The sequence below is a fragment of the Trematomus bernacchii genome, unplaced genomic scaffold (assembly GCF_902827165.1).
Source record: "Trematomus bernacchii unplaced genomic scaffold, fTreBer1.1, whole genome shotgun sequence".
Classification (NCBI taxonomy): Eukaryota; Metazoa; Chordata; class Actinopteri; order Perciformes; family Nototheniidae; genus Trematomus; species Trematomus bernacchii.
The window spans coordinates 3,063,377-3,082,454 of NW_022988050.1; the positions used below are offsets into that span (position 1 = coordinate 3,063,377).

The 19,078-nt window shown below is 41.6% G+C and overlaps 2 protein-coding genes across 5 annotated transcripts in view; both read right to left on the reverse strand.

Annotated features, from left to right (window-relative positions):
- Nucleotides 1-10,757: 10,757 nt before the first annotated feature.
- On the reverse strand, nucleotides 10,758-14,391 carry LOC117473737 (gap junction delta-3 protein-like). Of its 3 annotated transcripts, XR_004555056.1 has the most exons (3): nucleotides 14,208-14,391; nucleotides 11,533-13,862; nucleotides 10,758-11,489 (listed from the first exon to the last, which is right to left on the reverse strand). XR_004555056.1 is itself a non-coding variant. In XM_034119519.1 (2 exons), the coding sequence occupies exon 2, from the start codon at nucleotides 13,642-13,644 to the stop codon at nucleotides 12,829-12,831; it is 816 nt and encodes a 271-aa protein (XP_033975410.1). In that variant the 5' UTR covers nucleotides 13,645-13,718; nucleotides 14,208-14,391; the 3' UTR covers nucleotides 10,758-12,828. The 3 variants fall into 3 exon arrangements, 2 of the variants coding, with proteins under 2 accessions (XP_033975410.1, XP_033975409.1); XM_034119519.1 differs by having other exon boundaries at nucleotides 10,758-13,718; XM_034119518.1 differs by having other exon boundaries at nucleotides 10,758-13,862.
- Nucleotides 14,392-16,610: 2,219 nt separating this feature from the next.
- The window catches only part of top2a (DNA topoisomerase II alpha), a 29,422-nt gene continuing 26,954 nt past the window's right edge, over nucleotides 16,611-19,078 (reverse strand). For both annotated transcript variants that reach the window (XM_034119494.1, XM_034119493.1), the window contains exons 31-35: nucleotides 18,681-18,852; nucleotides 18,537-18,592; nucleotides 18,338-18,451; nucleotides 17,633-17,865; nucleotides 16,611-17,087 (exon numbers count right to left, since the gene is read on the reverse strand). In XM_034119494.1, coding sequence (XP_033975385.1) covers nucleotides 16,941-17,087; nucleotides 17,633-17,865; nucleotides 18,338-18,451; nucleotides 18,537-18,592; nucleotides 18,681-18,852 — 722 coding nt within the window. In that variant the 3' untranslated portion in view covers nucleotides 16,611-16,940. The remainder of the gene's footprint in view (nucleotides 17,088-17,632; nucleotides 17,866-18,337; nucleotides 18,452-18,536; nucleotides 18,593-18,680; nucleotides 18,853-19,078) is intronic.

Here is a 19,078-nt window from a genome sequence, read left to right on the forward strand (position 1 = left end):
GATCTGAGAGACTGGACTGGGCTGCTCTCATTTAATGGGCTAACATCTCCCAGGAATGACACAGATGTGTGTGTGGGAGCGAGTGCGTTTAGATTTGTGTGTGTCTACACTTGCCTATAAGTATATGTGGTCATCCTTCATGTACTTTCTTTGCTGTATGAAGTCTCTTTTGTGTGCGTGTTGGTGCATGTGTGGGAGGGCAACAGGATATATACGTCTGACTCTACGGCCATAGATTATGTCCTTAGAGCTATAGCGACAGAGCTTGGGATAGCGAAGGTCAACTCATTTGGGAATGAAGCAGAGTTTTAGAGGAGGGGAGAGAGGAAGATGAGGCTAAGATGCAGGAGATTTAATGCTGGACAGGGAGATGAAGAGAGAGAGAAGAGATTAAGGCCAAAGCTCATCTGAGCGTGTCAATAAGAGTCGAACAATTCTAACATCAGCCAGATGGAAAAAATCCAACTTGCTTTGATCAAAGACTTTCCATCTCAGGCAGACAACAACACAGCACGTCTGAACGCGGCCTCGCATGAAAACCCTGTGCTTCTACATGTCAAACTTTTTATAGTGGAGTTCCATCTCTTGAAATACTGCTTCCTGACCCCCCCCCCCCCCCCCCCCCCCCCCCCCCCCCCACCCACACAATTTCCCCTCACACACACCCCACTCCCCTCCAAGCTGTGCTTTGTTTCCTGCCGCTGGTGAGCGCAGCCCTTTTCCTCAGAGGCCCCCTTGCTGCACTGAAGCCTTGTAAAACATAGCAGGTCAGCGTCACATGACTGAGGTCTAGGACACTGAAGGCTGGGGCCGGCCCTCTGCCTCGCCGAGCAGGGGTTGGGTGTCAAAGTACACATGGGTGGGGCAGTGTGGAGGGAGACTGACATGACAGCTATAGGAGAGAGAGAAATATGGCGATGGCAAAGTAAGGGAGGGAGGGACGAATGTAAGCAGTAAACCAATAATTCTCCAGAGAAGCTGAAACACTGAAAGAATATTATTTCCATCCATCCCACCATCCCCAAAGAGCACCTTCCCCAGCTCTCATGTATCACCCCCTCCCAAAAAGAGTGTAACTCTTTTTTTCTCACCTCAGGTCTGAGATGCTCAGTCACCCGTAGACTGACGTGAATGGGAGTCTCCACACGCCTCCCGTTCTTCCCCTTCTTCCTCTTCTTCCTCTTCTCCCCCCCCCCCCCCCCCGGTTTCACTGAGTGATCTGAGCTGACATACATATGGAACACACTCATCCTGGTAGCACTCAAAAGAAAGGGGGGAGGGGGGAACATGCATAGAAATACAGAGATGCACATGCTTTACATGCAGGGCTATAAATCTAACATGCATTAAGCAGGCTATCATGGATTCCTTCACCAGGCAGTCGTTTCCTAACCTGCATATGTCTATTTTCCTTCTGTCATCTTTCCGTTCGTTCCTTTAATTGTAGTCTCGTCTCATCTTGTACGTCTTCTTACCCAGTCTCCCTCCCTCGCCCTCTTATTATTGCGCTAAGCACTTGGAGTGTGTCCCCAGAGGTCTCTCGCTTTATGTGAGGCCTGTCACACTAATAGATTTCACCTTCTCTCATTTTCTCTCTTGCTGTCATTTGCTCTCTCACCCTCTTTTCTCATCTGCTGCCCATTACAGGCACGAGTGTCTGCTCGCCACAAGCTACATTAGCTGAATGCTCTGAGGGAAATAACGGTCTGTTGCTTTTTTCATTCATTCCAATGGCATTCATGTTCATGTTGATCTTTTTTTACACTCAGCACACAGTTCTTGAGAGTGAGTGTACTACATAACACACTTTCTATTGTGGTCAGTAAATGTGACAGAAAAAAGAATCTACAATAGCTGTGCAGTGCTAACTGTTTACAATGAACACGCTATAATGTTGGCCATGTTCGTGAGCATAGTTTGGCATGTAAGCTTGCTAGCATTAGCTAATCAGCACTCAACACAAAGTGGTAGCCATAGTTTTGAAGATATAAAGTCATAAACAGAATTACCGGTCAAAAATATGAACATGATAATGCTGCAAATGGAAAGTTAATGGATCCGTTGTTGCAATGAATTACATGGAGGACATGATTAGGTGTTTGATTAGCATTAATACCAATACATAATAAGCCTAATATGCTTTCACCATTGTACAATTGGAGTTAATGTAGTTCTTTAAAACCATTTCCTGTTTTGCATTTGAAAGCAATCCAGCGAAATTGAATGGTAGCCAGTCCAGTCCAGTGCAGTGGAGTTCCATCTTTATCAAATGTATGTCTATGCTAATAGTTGTATGGGTGATTTGCATTTTGGTGCAAATAGGTTTTTAAGTATTGGGCGAATGCTGTGTTTTTCTGTGCAGTCACTGAGCATATGGATTCAAATGTTGTGGTTTCCAGTCAATGCAAATGCTCGCTATATGTTTAGGTATGCAGGAGTTTGTCAGAAAGCAGTCTCTGTTTGACAGCCTGACTTTGTGCATCCCTCAGATTTCATGTGTCCTCTATAAACTACCTCACCTATCCCTCTTCCTCCCCCGCCTTCCTCTCCTCCTCCCACTTTGCTCCATCTTGCTCATCCCACATGTCACATCACATTTCGCAGGCAGCCCTAGGAAAAGGGCAGAGGCCTTTTGAATTGATGTGGGTCGCTTACAAGAGCATGGCCAGGACAAGGACAAGGCACGCACACACAAATATACACATAAAGGTGAACCAGGAGGTTGAGGTGACACTGTGCACACACACACATTGTCCTCCACCTGTCACCTGCTTTCATCTGCAGCGTGTCCGTGCACTCTCTGAACCACATTTCCAGCTACGCAAACAAAATATTTGTTTAAGCATACTTCTGTGGACATGAAATTCATTGCAAAGAACTCACACAAAGAATTCCTCCCCTTTGTCACACTTTACTGACAGAGCTATGGCAACAATGCAGTGTTACGCCACATCCCACCACAGTCGTTTTGAAAGGGAAGCTCTCCATGCCAGACTGCTCTCTCCACTGTTACCCGACAGACAAACTGGGCAATGACGACACCTATTGGTGAAGTCGAGACGTTGTTCTGCACTGCGAGACGTTGTTCTGCACTGCGAGTCGTTGCAGAGAATATATGAGATGAATAACCAGTGATATTGAGTGCATACATACATCATCCACTGACAGTAATTTCACAGAAGAAAATTGACATTAGCTCATAAACATCTATCACAGGCCTGTGTGTTCGGCAGCACAGTGTGGAATGCACGGCGGATGAATCAGATGCAATGGAGCGGGAAGGAGGGCTACGTTATGATATTTTCTGTCTTTTATATTAGCACTCCACGGTTTGCACACACATGCTTTCTTCCCTCTGCTGTCGTCTGCTGTCCCACGGTGCTCCTGCGTGACTCCCGTTACACCTGATTTATTCCTGCTCCCCACAGGTTTTTATATGTCCAGTTAAGCAATTCTCTCATCTTAATTGGTTAATGTAGGGCACAGGGGTTTGGTGTACAGGAAAATCCCAGGAGTGTCTAAGGCCTGCTTCATGCCGACTAGGCTGGAAGGGAGCCAGAATGTAGTCTCTCCACCAGTCTCCCCCCCCCCCCTCGTCTCCATTGGACTGGAGGAGATCCAATATGGATGCCTCCGGGGCTGCACTACTGTGAAAACTTACACTGTTGTAAATGTAATCTGATGGGGAGGAGCTTTGCATCCATCAGACTTCATATCTTAATCAAATTGATGTTGGAAGGAATGTACATCTCATGGTCTTAAGACCCCAAACACAGAGAAAGCATTTGACATCAATAATGCATCAAAGCCTGATCCATAAGCTCGCAGAACAAATTCCAAGACAGAAATGGCAGCATCATATCAAACCGCCGGTCTCTCTCAGTGCTTTGGAAAAACGTGGAAGAAAAGAAAAATGAAAAAAAAGTGATTTTTAGAGACGGTGTCTTGAAGCCCGGTGATCCACAATGCTTCTGCATGCAGCCGTCTCCCTGAGGATAGAGAAAAACACATGGTGGAGAGAGGGGGGGGGGGGGGGAGAAAGTGCACATAAGCCTACAGAGAGGAGGGGAGGTGAGAGGGAGAGTGATGCAGAAAGAGAATGTAGACAGGGTGTTCAGTCTTAATATAGATTTTTTGGTATAAAAGGTCAAATTGGCGAGAAGAGGGGGGTAATATCGTCCCTTACTGGCCTTGATCTCCTCTTTCTCCTCTGCCTGAGTGATGGAAACATACCAGATAAGAAAAAGCTATGCATTTGAAATCCTACTAAAAAGGGTACATAGGTTTAATCAAGTATTGAATCCTTAAATGGTGGAACTACTAACAACTCATACATAAGGGCTGCACTTTTGAATCCATTGTTTTAACTGTATAGGTACTAGGCTACTTTACAGATCCACATTTGAGTGTTTTTATAAGAAAATGCATGTAATAATCTAACCAAATATAGTTCAAATTAGCTCCACCTTGTCCAACTACTACAAATACAACTGACACTCATACAATGCCATAATAACATAACAGCTATTTTTCTTACTCATACTTGTAATCTGAGTATTGGTGCATTGCAGTTTCACCACTTTAACTGAAGTAAAAGTACCTGGCCATGGTTTTAAATAGTCAACTTTTCTCATGAAACACCGATTGCCTATTGGTGCATCATAAATATGTTTGTATAACACACTTCTAGCCAAAGGATTTTATATCAAATCAGGTTGTTGGCTATGTGTATGTGTGATAGTGAAAGATTGAGTGGCAGATATACAATCTTGTATTCTTGTGAGCCTTCTCCTCACTATAAGCAATACAGCACACATGTACTTGAGCAAGGCACTGAAAACACAACTGCACCAGTGTTGTTGCTCAGTAGAAAAAGATCAGGCTTTTATCCAGCAGCATTCAGCTGAGAGAACATAGTAATGGTATGCTTATGTGAAGCAAGGTGTTGTATGGTAAGTCGACTTTCCCTACATATTGTCGCCGAAGGTTATATAAAAAGGTGTCTTGTTGCTCTTCGCCATATTTGGATATGAACATAGTGTGGTATTTAAATTTCTCCTTGTCATATCAGCTTGAACTCGCCAGCTGTGAAGGAACAGAGGCCAAGGTTCAACTGTGACAACCGCAAATGTCAAATGAGTGGTCCCCTGCTGTGACTGTCACCTTTGTTCATCGTTTAGGAAGCCGACCAACCAGTAGGAAGGTTTTGGAAGAGAAAGGGAAAGCAACGTAAAGGAGGAAAGAACTCGTCTCACGAGGCTGGGCGGATGCACTATGAAAATGTGCTGTTGCGTAATAGGATATTGCATAATCTGTCCCATTTGATGCCACGTCACTCACTGATGCACATCAGAACTCCAACGTAATGCTGATGGTAAGCAGGCAACCAGGGGGAAGGATTTTGGGAGAGTCCTACAAAAAGATGAGGGACAACATGGAGGCTTATGGTTCTGTCTCCAAGCAGAAGACGTGGAGTGACGGAAGTAGACAGCCAATGGGGTGTGGGTGCGGTGCAGTGGAGTGGGGGGGGGGGGGGGGGTATTGGGGGAGGGGGTGATGGTAGCTGTGGCGGGTGGAGTTGGTGTGTGTGACGGTGGGTGGGCAAGAGCGTGGTCGGTACTGGTATTTCTACCCTGTCACATCGCGTTAGTGTTCAACCGAGCACGACTGCTGAGCACACCACTCTGGACAGCTCTGCACACACGGGGTAACACACACACACACACACACACACACACACACACACACACACACAGACACACACACACACACACACCCACACACACACACACACACACACACACACACACACACACACACAGGTTTAAATTCACAAGGACTCACACTTGGGTGCACACACACACACTGTAACCTCCCATGAGGACCACAAGGACATCCAAAGCAAGTGAGCACCGGTGGAGGTTTGACAGAAACAAGGGGAGAGTGCTCAACCTCCCAACTTTACTTCCATCCATCCTTCCATTTATCCAACATTACAGCACTGGATGCATGCCATCAGCCATCAGTGGGTACAATCATCACAGACAAATATGGATTTCCTTTTGCAATTCCCTGCACTCTAAATGGAAAGAGAATATATTGGATAAGGATAAATCAGAACCACATGAAGTCTGTCATTCCCAAAACATTGTGTATTCATGTTGGGAAAATATTGCAACCTGATGTTCTTGGCTCTGCGCTTCAGTAATAACGGATGTATCTTGTTTAGGAAAGAAGCTTTTCAAACCCAGATGTCCAGACTGCACAGAGCTACAAATAAACCATAACAATTTACTTTACCGCCGCCGAACTCATCGCCGCACTGGGGCGAAGAGAGCAGCCAAGAAGCATCATCGTCATCAAACAAAGCTATTGTGTCAGCGGGGGCAGAGCAGTCAGCTCATCCACTCTGTATCACTATATGCAACATGCTTAAGTGGGCCGAGCCCAGGGGCTTTTTGCACAATATTTTCCTCGAGAACATAAGAGAAGAAGGGGGGGAGGAAAGATAAATTGAGTTTAGATGACGATGCACCATTCATTTTACGCCCTCCTCCCCCTCCAGGCACGGAATAAGGAAAGATGAGAAAAAGGAATAGAGGCAGCAAGAATATTTGACTGTAAAATGCTGCACTCACACTGTGCCCCCTGTGGCACGGGAACGAGAGAGAGATGGGGGAGGGTAAAAATGGATGGATGGAGGATGAGGGGGAGATAGAGTGAGGTGTGATGTGCGGTGACCCGAGCTCTTCGGTGACGCCATAAAGTTGAGGGCACGCTTCATCGGCTTTGAGTGAGGAGAGAGATGTAAGCGGTGTTTGGCCACCGGCTAGTGGCGGGCCAGAGGTCAGCAAATACACATAACGCATCGTCAGCACTACAGAGGGTCACGCAGGTCACGGTTACATAACTGGGTCTGGATCACACAGCACACTTCTGTTTACATTCATATTCTGGTGCATGTTATCACTATAAGAGTGCATTCACACCACAGCAGGAATGTTAATGTCATTCTGTATTCTGTTTGCACCAATGTTGTTGCGTAATTTCTTTGCATTGTGAGCCTATAGCTGTATAGATCATACAGACTGGGGAAACAGCTAGCTTGAAGCAATGGAGTTAACACAGGGTAACAGGGTTAGAAATGAAATGCAGAAAACATAGTTCATTGATTCATTGATTACCTGCAGGTACAAGCAGGCAGGCTACACAGTAGCTCCAAAGCAAAACAAACAGCAAGGTTATCCTAGCTGCTATGCTGCTTTGATGGTATGACAGAGAATGGATGGTACCGGTGCTGGTATATGAACTGAGAGGCTGATGAGGGAATGAGACGCAGATGAGCAGGGTATATTCAGGGCTAATGAGGAAAGACAAAACAGGTGTGCAGAGTGGTGGTGCAGTCGGAAAAAAAGGAGGGAAAGTACGATGGCACCTAGTGGAAGGATGGAAAATGGCAGAAAAGAGGCTGGCAGACTTTGGTGTGGCCTGGCTCTGTCCAAAAGTAACAAATCTGCCTGCTTTCACATCTAATACTAAACACTGATCAATAGAGTTATCGTGTGTTAAGCTAAGCTGATTGTAGCTTCATATTTAATGTTCCTTGGGACCCTGACCCAATTAAATGTAACCCATTATTAAGCTAATTTGTTTTTGGCGATATGCACCACTAAAGGACAGTAATCTACAATGAAAAAGACTGCAATTACAATTTTTGTATGCAGCAGAAACAAGGTCAGAACAAAACATTGACATAGATATGGTCACCTTTTAAAATGATGGATTGCATACATGTTAGCAAACAGTTGTTTATGTACGCATCCGGCAGAAACATTGTAATTTATTTAGGTGTTTCTGTTCACATGGAGAATGAAAATCGGTCATTCTTTTGGCTCTGTTTTTGGTCTCTACCCACATCTGAGGGAGATATCTCGCTCTTTAGCTGCTCAAAGCTTCACTGTGTTCACAAGGTTATTACTAACTAATTTGTGATTATGTGGGTAAAATGGACACGGTGTTCAGACCCCCATCACCCCAGCCACAAACTGTTCTGTCTGCTGTCGTCTGGAAGGCGGTACCGCAGCATCCGGACTAAAACCACCAGACTCAGGGACAGTTTCATCCCACAGGCCAGAAGACTATTAAACACCTGAACTTTTGAAACAACATCCATAACATTCATCTGGCTGCTACTTAGAAATTATTGATCTAACATATCATATTCCAATGACTTGTATATAGACTCTTATTGCACTATTTCACTATTTTACTATTTTTATTTTTGTATTTACTTGCACTATTTTTTCTGTTTTTCTTGTGTTTATTGGAGGAGCCTGTGACCTAAGATTTTCATCGTCATAATTACACTGTAGCTATGCACGTATGACTAATAAAAGCCTTGAACCTTGAACCTTGAATAATGCAACCGTATTGCAGCATAATCTAATTTGAATGTTTCCAGGCAGTTGATGCTAAAAGTGGTGAAGAGGTTATTTCCAGGCAAGCATACAATACCACAAATAAGAAGAGTAATATTTCCGATAATAATAAAACCTTTCTCAATTAAAGTATTTCAATCTTTCAAGGGAATTCATCTGGAAATCAAGGTTCAAGGTTCAAGGTTCTTTATTGTCAATCTGACATAGCTACAGAGTAATTATGTAGTTGAACATTTTATGTCACAGGCTTCTCCAACAATGCAACATAATAACATAATAACAATAAGAGCAAGAGCAATACAAAAAGAAAAATAGTTATAAAATAAAGTGATGATGTGGAATAGTGCAGTACAAGTCTATATACAAGTTATTGGAATGATATATATTTATTAGGTATTTGATACATAATACTGAGTAGCAGATGAATGTTTTGAATCAGCTACCACTTTTAGCGTTGTCGTATAATTTCCTGTTGTTTTTTAACTTTAAAAATGAGTCTGCACTTACCTTGTATACTTCGACAGGAAATGGTATCTGTTATTTGAAATCATGAGTCACACATTCATATTTCCAGAAAACTGTCTTGGAAATGATGAAAACATCAAGAGAAAGTCAGTTGTGTTTCTCCTAACTTAATCTTGAATTATCTTTATTGAGTCACAAGGTTGTCCAGGCCATTAAACAAGCAGCTTTATTTGCTTAGAGTCTGGCACTGTGCTGCAAGTAAACCAAATCAAACAGTAATTCAACGGAGTGAGCTGCTAATGTTTGGAGCAAGAGAGCTAAGGTTGTCAGGTATCATCCCTGCATGACTTAGCAGAAAGTGAGATGTAGAGAGTTTGTGGAGCTGTCAGACAGCTAGGTGTGTACAGAGAGGGCCTCAAAGGCACAAAGTGGGGACACAGGTGGAGCACAGGGAGCCCTGAAGTGTCTCATTGAAGGTGAAGGGAACATTGAAAAAGGAGTAGGACTAGGAGGAGGAGGAGGGAGAGACGCAAATAAAGATGTTATCACTTCCATCTCCTCCTCCGTGTTGGTGTGAAGGGAGTCGGTGAAAACAGATGACCTACATTTTCTTTGAGATAGACTCCAGCAGCGAAGCCTCCCCTGATCCAGAAGAGACAGAGTGATGTATGGAAAAAGGGAGAAACACAAAGAGATTCTGAGGGAGATGACATAGGAAGTCAGAAACAGGAAGACTTCCAGTTTGACAAGGCAGACATGAAACGTGGCGACGCAGGCAGACAAAAGGAAACAGGGATAGTTTGACGGTAATCCTCTTCCTTCCTTTCCCTCTTGAGTAGTTATATAAAACACATCTAGAATTCTGTTCCATGCACATCAAAGAGCCTGAACCGCTTTGCAATCTGCATATATGATGCGTCCAGGGAACAGCAGGAGGTGTGTGTGTTTCTGGGAGGATCTTTTGAGTAAAAAATAAGCTTCTTTGGAGAGTATTTAGATAGCTTTGTGTGTAGATGAGCCTCTTGGATCTGTCTTCAAACAACAATTGCATTTTTTCTCACTACATTACTCATTCAAAACAAAGAACTTCAATTGTTTTTTCAATTGGCTTGATAATGTACATTAAATAACAACAGTGGTGTCATGCAGAGGTCTTAAGAAAAAAGATCTGCCTCTGGTGAGTCAAGCTTGGCAATACTGTCAGTGAGATATTTTGGCTGTAAATGAAGTCATCTTACTGGAAATGAAAGCCTAATAGTTCAAATAATTCAGACATCATTTTCTGATCCACCACTGCCACCTGCTGGAGACAAAATGCACCTCAGAGGAGAATGATGGGGGGTGCTGCTAATGCAAGAATATTTGCTTAATACTGTGTTATCTCAACATTTTCTTACAAAACATTTTCCAGTCAGATAATAGATAATCAGAGTGTAAAATTGATTTTCCTCATAATTTTGTTCTGCAAATGTTTAAGATATTTTAGTTAAATGTCTAAAAGCCCATGTACTCGCCTGGAACACCACCACTAGTGTGCCCTTGAGTAAGGCACTTAGCCCTCAGTTACTCCAGGGAGAATGTCCCTGTAATTGGTATTTGTAAGTCGCTTTGGATAAAAGCGTCAGCTAAATGAAATGTAATGTAATGTAATACTCCTTTTCCCTCTTTGCAAATATTCTAACTTCTGAAAACAAAAGCAAACAAATTGTGTCACGAATCCTGCTTGTACAAAAGCTTCTCAAAATAATATTATATGTTGTGGCTGAAACATTTCCATTGAAAGTGAAAACCACCTCATAGTGTGAAACTCTTTCCAAACAGCAAGTGAAGCAAAGATAAGAAAACACATTTTTGACTATAGGGGAACTTTAATATTCATGTATTGCAGGTGAAACGTGATAATATGAGGCAGGTTTGATTGAAGTCTTTTTCATCATAGGTAGGACAACATTTACAATACAATGGAATTAACGTCGTGCAGGAGGAACAAAGCAACAATGCCATTCAGCTTGTTTCTGACATGAAGCAACAACAGTCTCTTATATCATAATAATAATAATAATAATAATAATAATAATAATAATAATCAGAAACAAGCTGTGTGAAAGTCACCATAGCCTACTTCATCACATGCATTGCACCAATAAACCATCCAGCCATGTCAAAAGGAAATTAGTGTAGGCCTATAAGGTATAGCATTACAAGAAATATAATCCATGAATTATGGTCATGTTAAAGATACATGGAGGTAATGTCAAACCTGAGCAACCAGTGTTAGCCCAGCTTAGCTTTGCACAACACCGAAAGGGCTAACAGCTAGCTGCAGATAGCAGAGATTGGCTTGAAATCGTAAAATAGAGTTTTTACACATGATTGGTTTTGTGTGGGTATTACAAGTGAAAAGATAGCCTATATTGTATAAAGTGTTGATAGGTAGCTATCGATCAAATTAAGCTAGCTGTTTCCCTGTTTCCAGTGTTTCAGTCTAAGCTAAGCTACTAAGCTACTTGGCTACAGAGTGCCCTTGAGCCGCTTTAACTGTCAGTAAGAAAGCAGATCATTTAACCCATAAGAACCCCATTTCTACTTTTGGGAAAATGAAGGGGAACATAATTTAGACTAAATGGACCACATGGAACATTCTGACAAGTAGGCCCCCCTAGTGTCAAATATCTGAAATTTGCAGTTGAAATTTGACATATAGGCCTATGTCACATTGGGCTTTAATGGTAACTCTTATGTATAACTTCATTAATGAGCATGATTTTTTGTTTAAATTAGTTTGAACATTCTTTGAATTGAAGAATAAAGAATATATTAACTAAATATAATTGAATCAGCTAAATTAACTGAGCAGATCATAATAATATCTCTAACTGTGCATATATGTCACGCAGGGTTTACTGTGAAAGTTTAGGGTTAAAGTCCCGATGTGACATCAGTGTCACAGCAATGTTTGTCTCATTTGTTTCATATCAATTTAATCAAGAAATGTTTCCACAACAGGTTAAATGTAATAAAGGACATGTTATGTAAGCATTTTAATTCTTAAATGGCTTGAATTTGACCTTTAGCAACAAGCAAAAAAGCTTTGGAAATGATGGTGTTATTCGGGCACATGGACATCTTGGACATGTTGTTTTGGGAACACAAAATCAAATGACCTGGACCATGACCCACCAGACTGTTCATGGTGTGTCACTTATGGACTTCATGAGATCAAATAAAGGCTAAGTGTATAAGGAACTTTCCAGAACATTTAAAGGTCATGTGACACCTGTGTCACGGTGGGTCCTTATGGGTTAAATCTAATATGTCAAAACGATTTTTCACAATAATAAAGAAAATATAAAATGCTACCATGTTTAGCCTTTACTCATTGTGCGTTTAAATCTCTTTTCTCGAAAGTGTAGAGAGGTGGACAGAAAGTCTTTAAACCTAACTGTACAAAAGCATACACAATGAGTGTGTATCAAACATTATTTGTGTATTTAAATATCAGGCTTGTCAATACGGTATATTGTGACATCCCTAATTTCAGTTACATTTTCCTTCATGTACAGATTTTGACTTCAATCAAGGGTGTGTCTGATGGAAGTACAATCAGTTCTCTTTCAAACAAAGAGCAATCAGTGTTAAACAACTCAATCAAGTTTAATCCCGTTGTTTCCCCTCCTGAAGTATTTACGGTCTGTAATGATTCATGAGACCAAACAAGTCATCAAGTGTTCAACGTGCAATCAGTTCTCTCTCGTCTTTGCTCATTTCCTTCTCTTATGACTGTCTCATAAACATTTCCTTATGATGTCTCCTTCTACCATTAACAGTGAGATGCGTTTATGTGAAATGCCAAACAATAATTACTTATATAATAATAACATTTAGTAAAAAACAAGTGATTGCACCATAATGAATCAAGTGTGTCTCACACCATGAATGTCTTGCTGCTCAAATATCTGCCACCCCTGCTTTTGTGTCCCATGCTGGAGCTTTTCCTACTCGTGTTGCTCCTCACTGTTCCTCCTTTATGCCTCATGCTGCCGCGCAGGCTCTCCGACACGGTCTTTTCTTCTTTCTCAAAGTTGTCATGGTTCTGGTTCTCCGGGGTCAGGGGAGGCGGGCGTGAGCAGCAGAACCACTTGATGGAGCCGTAGAACATTTCTACAAAGCTGGAAATCGCTGATATCAACCCTATGGCAAAGTAGAAGCAGAGGAAGATGGTTTTCTCTGCAGGGCGGGAGGTGAAGCAGTCCACAGTGTAGGGGCAGGGGAAGCGGCTACATGGGAACTGGGCCTCCACCTTGAATCCATACAGCATCCACTGGCCCACCAAAAAGCCAATTTCTGCCAACATGCGGAAGCCCACGTTGATCATGTAAAGCCCCCTTAAACGGAGCTCTTCTCTGTAGACTTGGGTCTTATTTTGGCTGGTCCTCTTGTTGTTGTGATGCATGGCATACATGAGGAAAACCAGGGAAGGGGTGGCGATGAGGACGATGTGAAACACCCAGAATCTGTACTGGGAGATGGGGAAGGCCATGTCGTAGCACACCTGTTTGCAGCCGGGCTGGAGGGTGTTGCAGGCAAACTCCTCTTGCTCGTCGTCAAACAGGTCACTGGCTACTGTTCCCAGGATCAGAATTCTAAAAACAAGCATCAACAAGAGCCAGAAACGTCCAAGCATCGGCGAGTGGACCTGGAGGCTATCAAAGAGACCACCGAGGAAGCCCCATTCCCCCATGATTGCAGCGCTGTCTTGGGTATGGCTTCTTGAAAGTCTGGAGATTTATCCAACAGTCCTTCTCAGAGCAAAACCTGTGTGGTTAAAGAAAGAAACTGAAGAGCATCTTATTACCCCCAATTCACAGCTCATTCTGAAACTAATCTAATCAATCTAAAGGTCAAAGGTCGGTCTAGGCAATGTGCAAAAAGCTGTGATAGGATTCAACGTTGAATAACCTGAAACCATAAAAGAAACATGATTATACCTCTTGCAATCACTGCAATTTAGGCAGTGATTATAAGAAATAAAACAATAAAATAGGTCTCGGGTAAACACTCCTTAGGTTTCCCTTTCAGTTTTTGTTTCATACCTTATCTTAAAGACATTGTAAAAGAGTTGAAACCACATGACATCAGTGAAGTACAATTAGTACTTTCCACACATGTTACCTTTACTTTTAGAGAACAACAGTTAAGACTAGTCGAACATTTTACTCAGAAGAAGCATTAAGAACAAAGCAAATGGATGACAACATGTTAGGTCTAATGGATTAACCTAATGCAGAGATATGAGAAACCTACCCTTTCTGATAATCCTTTAAAATCCTATTTCAGCTTTTCTTGTTTGTCTTGTCCCACTTGGATATGTCCTCAGATAAAAAAGCATATCCTGTGTCCAAACACGCAATATGCTCTCGCGAACACAGGCACATATTCCTCACTTGCCCCGAATGGCCTGTTGTTGGAGTATGCCGGTATAATAATTTGAGAGGGCGGTTACAGTTAAGGAAATGCCTGCTACGTCCTAATCTGTGACCATCAAGAGTCCCAGACAGGAGTGATGTTTACCCAAGAAAGGAAAAGTCTTGATGAGCATCTCAAAGAGCTTCCTAAATGGCAGGAAGAACTGTACCAACAGTTTCCCCGGCCAAATTAGACAACATGCAACTCTTGAAAAGCAACCTTTTGATTCATTTTACATGATGTACTTCATCCAGTTAGCAGTAAATACACATGCCAATCTATATTGAGCTTAAAGATCAAGATTTTAACTCTAATGTATTGAAATACAATTATTGTTTCCTATTGTTTATATGACTTTATTTGACTAGATAAGAAAAAAATACAACTGTAAATGAAGTTTCTTTAAAAGCTAATTCCTCTATCTCCTATAGATTTGGATCGAATGGTTCCTACCTATCCAAATATTTCAATAACCTGAAACCTGTTGTTCTCTTTAAAGGACAGAGGTGCTAACAAAGGCCCAAGTGTATAACAGTGTAGCAAGATGTATGATTACCTAGAAGAGAAGCATGACACACTGTTTTAGGCATTTGATAAGCTATAAGACAACGACTAACTTGATGATTCAGCCTCTAGGGAGATAGGCATGATCATTTCTGACGTGGGCCTTAGCTAATCTGAACAAAACATTGTATCCTGCTTTAAATCGGTACTTCTCCATCTTGTGACGGTGTAACCCCGTACCACTTTACAATAAGACTACCCTTATAAAGGATTCATAAAGGGTTTATAATTAGGTTATTAATTAGGTTGTAAACACTTTATTAATCATTAAGAACCATTTATAAACCAGTTCTAACAGTTTTCATACATCAACACAGGCTCACTATTTGGCAAGATGACTAAGCCTTATATTGGCTACGCAGCGAGAATCAACTCAGTGAGCAAAAGATACCAAGGATGCTGGCTGATGAAGAACACGAAGTAAGCTAGGTAGCCAATATAAGGCTTAGCAGTACAGATAAATGTGGGCTCACTATTTGGCAAGCAACCGGCAAGCACAGTTGCCCTGTTTATCTCATGTCTTATAAAAGCTTATTAATGATTTATAAAGTGTTCACAACCAAATTAATAAATGAATGACAAACTATTGGTAAACCGTTTATAAGGGTAGTCTTATTGTAAAGTGGTACCCACCCTCTCTTTATAAGCAAGTGAAGGACACTGTTCAGGAACTAGTTGTACCAAATGTTTTGTATGTGATGACTACTTCCATTCTTGCAAGAATAAATACATGTATCCTGTTTTGAGGCTCAGCCACTTCAGACTCTATGCATTACATGAATGCACACTGTTTTTTATTTTATTACTGCCGATTTTTGTATTCCATTTTATTTCTATGTAAATACTGCTATACTTGTTATTATCTTTTATATTTTTTTTAATGTTATCTGGGTATTTTTTTTTTATAAATGGTGTTTTTCTTTTATGTATGCATCATGACATCAAGTCAAATTCCTCGTACGCGTCAACCTACCTGGTAATAAACCTGTTTCTGATTCTGATGCCGGTTAGAAGTGAGATTTTTCTAACCCAGGGTATATGCAGGAATCCTGAAGTCAAATGTAATACCTTTTAAGACCCTTTCCATACATTTTAAGACCTCATCGCCACTTGGAGTTTTAACCGGTTACATTGGCGACACACTTTACCTCACATTGACTACATACAGTATTGATTGCCCTTCCTCCTTATCTTCCAACCATTTGGACGCAGACTTGCATTTCCCCATAACGATGTTGTTTAACAACCGGCGTAAACGGGCATTCGCGCGCTATCAAGCAGTGAGCGTGCTATGTCCTGTTCAGATGACGTCAAACCCAACGGGATGCCATAAATAAACTACACAGAATCACACTACACACCTACGCAATGATTACATTCAGGCACACTGTAGAATACAACCTCTTTGGACAATTTATATACTTATTGAAAACAAGCTACAGAATGTAATACCTTGGAAAATGCCGTTTAATAGCCTTCATTTTCGCTAAATTGATTTATCAACCTTTTAATACTTTTTAAGACCCTGCGGACACCCTCCCACTAAATCTACCCTTCTATCATCCTTTCACTTCCTTATGACATTCCAACATAGAACACCTCATTTGTACAGACACATAAGTCTGTTAGCAAAGAAGAAACAACACCAAGCAAAATGAACAATCAATACAAAACAAATACAATACAAAAAAAACTTTATTTTTCTAAATGTAAAAAGAACAGCCATTGAAATATTTACAGGACAAGACAACAAACAAAGGACTGGATTACGAAAAGACATTAAAAAAAGTAAGATTTAAGAAAAGACTTTCATACAAGTCCAATGCAGTCATACGAGTACGCTTTTTTTTGTTTCTTTTTTAAATTCTTTGACAGGGTGACCATTTTTTGCTACAATAACGGTGATAATATGTTTTAGGGACTGCAGGTCTTTTTACGCCAAAAGCAATCCTTCAAGTGATAAAATACACATTTTAATCACACGGCATAAACAGTTTAACTAAGAGCCTAACTTGATTCCGAGTCCGAGTCCAGTTTGTAGATGACAGCTTTGCGAGCACGTGCGGGCACCTCTCGCACTGCCGTGTCAACGGGAGCCACTGCTTCCTGGTCTGAAATATTGAAGCTCTCGTCCTCGTCCCACCTTTTGGTTTTCTGCAAGAAAAGAGAAAATATTCAGCTTTAATTAAAATATGCCATTCGGGAGCCCAATCCCAACTCCACCAGTCTAACATTAAAGGGGCCCTATTCTGCTAATTTTGTGGTTCATCTTTGTATGTAGTGTCTCTACTGGGACATGTCTCCATGCTTTAATGTTCAAAAAGCTCTTTATTGTTCTCATACTGCCTGGGCTGCAGCACCTCTTTTCACCCTCCGTCTGAAACCAGAGCCCAGTCTGCTCTGATTGGTTAGCTGGCCGGCTCTGTTGTGATTGGTTAGAGATGTCCCGCGCCTTTGCCTATCACGTACAATGTGTTGGAGCGCTAGCCAATAGGAGCTAAAGTATTACATAGTGATGTCACATGTTACGGAAGAAGTAAAGGAGTCCACTGGAGAAAATGTTTAACTATTAAATCAAACAAATCAATGAATAGTTCGAAAAGTGTCAAAGAAGACCTAAAAGAACTAATGAATGAATAAAGATACATCAGGACTTATGATCCATTAACCCCTAATGACCTTTCAGAGTAGGAACTGACCTTGCTGGTAGTTTTTTTAGCCTTCAGACGTGACATGAGGTCGCCCGAGCTGTCGGAGTCGTCGCTAAGGACCTGTTTCCTCTTGGCAACGAGCTTGGGCTTCGCCTTTGCAGCTTTGGCCTCAGCCTCCGAGTCACTGGAGTCAAACGACGGGTAGTTCTTGGTAGCGGTGGTCGATACCGGTTTGGATTTGGTGAGAGAATCCATGATGGATGGCTGCCTCACATCGAGCACTATATCAACGGGAGAAATAACATTGCAGATCGGTTAAAAAGCATTTCACTTTTTTCTTTTAGGCACTTTAAGTATCCAATCTATCCAAATGTGCATACCAGAAATATGTGACACGAGGAAAACTAGTGTTGCAAAACTAATTAGTACCATTTAATGAAAAATGTAATAATTATTTTATTGCTATTGCACATTTGTACTTAACTTTTGTTTATACAAATATTATTATTCTATTTATTTTATACTTTGAATGCAGTTTTACCTTTAACATGATTAAAATATTTGATTCTATTTTCTCGTAGCCTCGTAGCACATTTTTCTTAAAATCAACTGTCCACCAAACTCAACGAATGAAGTATTCTGATTTTGAAAACAGCATTGATAAAACATTCAAAAGTTCACCATGAACCTGTCTTTAAATCTGTGGGACATAAACCACACTGAGCTGTTCCTAATTCGGCTGACTCTAAATACCTGGAGACTTCTTTGCGGCCGGCTTCCTGGCAGCAGCAGGTTTCTTCGGGGCGGCTGCTCTGGGTTTACGTTGAACTGGAGCTTTGGGAGCAGGCACCGCATCGTCTGATTGAGCTGCAGAGCATCGCAAAGAGAAATAATTAAAACTCTGACCTGGGGCCCGACAGTTCTCCAGCTCACGTGTCGTTAATATACTCACAGCTCGACTTGGCCTGAGCTGCTTTAGCTGCCGGTTTGCTTATTGCCGTTTTCTTCCTGCATCGAAGGGATGAATCCGAGTTAAAGGTAAATATCGTGACTGAAAAAAACGTCATACATCAAGTTATTTGTCGTTTATACTCACGCAGGTTCTGGAGCTTTTGGAGGAGGGACTGGAGAGTCCACTTCCCTGTCGGACATTGGCTCCGGGAGAAAGCTATCATCATCACTGATAACGGGTTTACGTTTAGGAGCACTCTTCTTTCCCACGTCATCAAAGTCATCTTCACTGTCGGACATGCTGTACTTCACCGGAACTTGACAAACAAAAAACAGAAAGGTTTGATTTAGCAATCCTGCTTTGTGAATTTGGGTTAGAAGACACAACATAACAGTTTGACAGCTCATTAGTCTCAGGAAATGCCTTTGATTTAAAGGGGACCTATCATGCAAAATGCACTTTGGTATGTCTTTTATACATGAATATGTGTCCCCGGTGTTCCAGGGAACTCACCAAGTGTCAGAAAACACAACCCTCTCTAT